This window comes from Cydia fagiglandana, chromosome 18, assembly GCF_963556715.1.
Source record: "Cydia fagiglandana chromosome 18, ilCydFagi1.1, whole genome shotgun sequence".
NCBI lineage: Eukaryota > Metazoa > Arthropoda > Insecta > Lepidoptera > Tortricidae > Cydia > Cydia fagiglandana.
The window spans coordinates 14,375,312-14,379,379 of NC_085949.1; the positions used below are offsets into that span (position 1 = coordinate 14,375,312).

Consider the following 4,068-nt stretch of genomic DNA (forward strand, 5'->3'; position numbering starts at 1 on the left):
TAAGTAGTTTTTCATTTATTGTAAAATTTTAAGTTGTGCTTTTCATTTCTTGCCTCATGTTCAAATTTATCATCAACGTTTTGTATCAGTATATTGAGTAAAATCTCAGAAACCCGAAATTGAATTACCTTTTCATTAAAAGGTAAAAAATAATATAATGATCTTTTTATAACGATATTATCGTTAATTTTGGATGCTGACTCTTCATAAAAAATATGTGTTAGTATATGTGAAAATGTTTATAGTATGTATGAGTAGCTCACCGTCTTATAGCTGTATATTTTACAATTTTGTATTTCGTGTCATGTCTCGTATGAAGGAATGTGTAGCTTATCGACTTTGAAATGTACCTATTTGTATTCTAAATTGTAACAATTATGTTTTGGCTGTGAGCGTATCTTAGTTATAGTGTTGTGGAGTGAGCGAATTTTCCCCACGGTTATCTATCTCGATATCATACCTACCTGTAAGTCAACCAATACCCGTCCAAAACCTGTACTTTGTGATCATTTGCGAATCTTTATTTCGGTCCCAGCTTCTCAAGTTTGCTTCCCTCCTTTAGGGCTCATTTAGACGATGCGAACTCGCATGCGAGGGTCATTACATTGCAGGTTTTGATCGGTCGGTTGAATTGAACGTAACCAACAGTCCGCAATGTAACTAAAATCGCATGCGAGTTCGCGCGCCGTCTAAATAAGCCCTTAGTATTGTAAACGTTATTGTGTACTGTCTATAGCGTCGATGTTTATATTTCTTCAGTAATTTCTCTAAAGCTCAGTTTCAAACCAAACATTTTTGTGTAATATTTATTCTTGATTTGGCGATCGAATACTCTCTTAGTAGATAGGCTATCTCTAGACATACCAGTCCCGTTAACACACTGCCTCAGTCAAGATTTTAATACACGGTACATGAAATTAAATGTATAACTTACGATGTGAAATTATATAAAAGTTTATCGTATATGTATACATCAATAATTGTAAGCTAATTTTAACTGTTCATGCCCATTCATAGTACACTACCATCCATCACAAATGTATTCATCGTAGTAGTCACAGGGGCCGTTCTCTTATAGGGCTGTCACACTACGCGGCGCACCGGACATGGTCTAACGGGACCGGATGACAGAGTAGCGCCAACGGTTAGAAAATCAGTGCTTCTTTGGTACGATATCAGGTGTGCCGCGTCGTGCGATAGCCATTTTAGCTAGTTCTCAGGTAGGTCTGTCTATATAGGCATAGGTCTCGAATGTATGGCATGCAATCACCTTTTTGAATATAGCCTTCAATAGTCGCTTATATAACTATTGAAACAAAGCAATAATTTTACCTGGCGAGAATACAGGCGACGAGATGTATCGAATTTTCATAATTTGTACTTTATTCATTGTGTAATTGTTATAAATATAAATAGCGTATCGGGTAATGATCGCGCTACACCGGCCGGCGAGGGGCGGGGCGCGGGGCGCGGGGGCAGTCACTGGCGACTTGTAAAGTGGTGCTATCAATACTGTTTCGAGTGACTGGAAATTAAGACAAAATGTATATTTAATTTTGTCCTGATTTTAGAGCTTATTAATATATATACCTTAATATAATATAACTGTGCTGTAATTATCTTTTTATTATTTTTAAGACAATTTATTTCCAAACTGGTGCGGGGCATGGCCGCCGCCGCGAGCGGTATGTACTCTGCGGGCAGCTGCCATGCTCCGCGCCACTAAGATATCGCTTGTAATGATATAAACTTGAAACTCGTGTGTTGACCTATACTATTACAAACATTTACGTTACTGAATTTCAGTGAAATATAACTGTGTTATGGACGTTAATTTGTGCAAAAAAAGAATACTGTAAATCGGAGTGGAAAGCCAAAGTAAACAGTATTTTATAAAAGACACATTTTCGCTTTTTATTCATTAATCCCTTCCCTAGCAGTATTTACTAGTAATGCAACCTCGTCTCTCCAAGTCAAAACATATTACAAATTAATGTTGGTATCATGTTGGCTTAAATGTGAAGACTAGCATTTAATTTTTTGCAAAAATTTCAATTCAACTAAAAAAGTCTGATATGCAGTTCATCACTGTAAAAGTAATATTAACAAAAGTGCATTGTTTCATGCTCCTGAGCTGAGAATTCAAAAGGCATATTTGAATAGGTACCCATTTTGTTGAAATAGTAAGAAATAACGAATATGACATAAAACAGGGCGGATATGACATAAAAGTTACAAACAACGTAAATTTATGTTATTTTCTTTTTATTTGTGCAATTTTACTTTTTATTTCTACAGGAAATTCGTCAACAGAGTTCTGTGCACAATCCAGGCAGTACATCTTCAAGTAGAATATGCTGCAATCCTTGCTGATGCACACTGACTTATTGCATTTCACACAGTCTGCTCCCAAAACTAATATCTCGCCCTTGCCGGGAGGGCTGAATGGGTCCTTCATTACATAGCTCGGGTACTTGAGGTCTATGTTCCGTGAGAATGGTGGACTTGTTCCCTTATAGTCAGCTGTCTCGGCCAAGTTGCACGATGAACAAGCAAATTGATAATAAATAGGTTCTTCTTTCGGTTTGGAGTCTCCCATAATTTTCTGCAACAAGTTTTCAATTGTTTATTTCCCATTTTCAATGCACATTTTGAAATAAATATATGTAACAATTCATTCTTCAGTTTTCGATGTTGTAGCTTTTTCTTTTGGTGCTTCAACAGGCCACCAGACAGGTTTGACCGCTTCCATGGTACTCTGACCAACTGTGAGCACTTTGGCATCTAGTGCTTCTTTGATTCTTACCAGCCCTAAAGCATAATCTTTAATATAACTTTTAAATTTGCCTAAATTTGATTTAGGTCTGCCTTCAGCTCTGATGGTAGTGTCTGGTTCTATCTTATCATCTACTAGATTAATAATTTTTAAGGGCATTATTCTCTTCCGAACTACTCCTGTGTGATGTACTCGGGCCGTGAGTTCTTGTCCTATGTAACAGCCCTTGTGGAAACTAACTCCATGTAAATAATCACAGTTGGCCTCTAGAGGGAAACAAGAGCCCGGTGGAAGGTCATCCGACCCTTCACTCACACCTAGTTTATATCGCAAGTAATGGTAACCTTCATCTGAACTCTGAATTTCAATATTCTCATTTATATGTTTTGCTACCTGACTTCCATTTAATAAAGCTGTGGATAGCACTCTGTATCCTAAGTCTGCAAGACGCGGATCTTTGTAAATATTAATTTGGTTTTCAGTAACTGACTTACAATCTGGGGTTAAGTCAGGAGACGGCAGTAATGCCCAAACTCTGAGATCTTGGCTTAAATCTTCTATTTGAACAGCACTTCTAAGCTTATAGATCTTTAGGTGTTTTTTGAGCTGCGCGAGAACGTTTTCATCGCACTCGAGCATAAACGCGCGTTGGTTTTGCCACTTGTATATGAGAGTATCAAACAACACTCTGCCTTTGTTGTTCAAAAACATGGCATACATGGAGTGCGCCCCTGAAGACAAATGTTCCATGTCGTTGGTGATGAGGCCGTGCAGGAACCGGCTTGCATCATCGCCGGCTACTTTTATTATTTTCCTTTTTTGCAGGGGATACAGAACGCTGGAAGGTTCGCCGTGCAAGCAGCGAATGAAGTGTCTAAACGCATGAGGTTTACGAAAAATTCCATTTACCTGATAAATCATTCTAAGACGGTAAAATATTTGCATGAAGTTTCATAACAGTTAATGTGTCATTGCACAATTTTATTTATTTTCGTCATATTCTAGCAGAAACTCAAATTTTAATTTGGGATTGTCAATACAGCTATTACAGCTGTCACTAATGTCAGTTTGACAAACAAGTGACAACCACTTTTTTTTCAGCTCTACTATAATGTTGCCAGTCAAAAGCGGGACTACACTAATTCAAAAGCCCCCTCCCCACTTATGCGCGAATCGCGGCGCAAAGCCGCTAACCAACCGCTAATGCGTGTGGCGTCAATTTCGCAGGTGGTGTGGAGGGGGCTAAATATGTTCGTTTCGCGGCGACGCGCCGCGAGTGCCAACTTGGTGCC

The 4,068-nt window shown here is 38.4% G+C and overlaps 1 protein-coding gene across 1 annotated transcript; it reads right to left on the reverse strand.

The window, feature by feature from the left end:
• Window positions 1-2,248: 2,248 nt before the first annotated feature.
• On the reverse strand, window positions 2,249-3,824 carry LOC134673116 (cysteine-rich DPF motif domain-containing protein 1). Its single transcript, XM_063531053.1, has 2 exons — window positions 3,686-3,824; window positions 2,249-2,605 (listed from the first exon to the last, which is right to left on the reverse strand). The coding sequence occupies exons 1-2, from the start codon at window positions 3,719-3,721 to the stop codon at window positions 2,255-2,257; spliced, it is 387 nt and encodes a 128-aa protein (XP_063387123.1). The 5' UTR covers window positions 3,722-3,824; the 3' UTR covers window positions 2,249-2,254.
• Between the last annotated feature and the right edge of the window lie 244 nt (window positions 3,825-4,068).

What these genes read in the sequence shown, in the direction of transcription:
- LOC134673116 (XM_063531053.1), bottom strand. Translation starts at nt 3,721, where the DNA reads ATGCAAATATTTTACCGTCTTAGAATGATTTATCAG. An exon ending in GTCTTAGAATGATTTATCAG is followed by an intron (nt 2,606 to 3,685) that starts GTAAATGGAATT and finishes AACTTGTTGCAG; the next exon opens with AAAATTATGGGAGACTCCAA.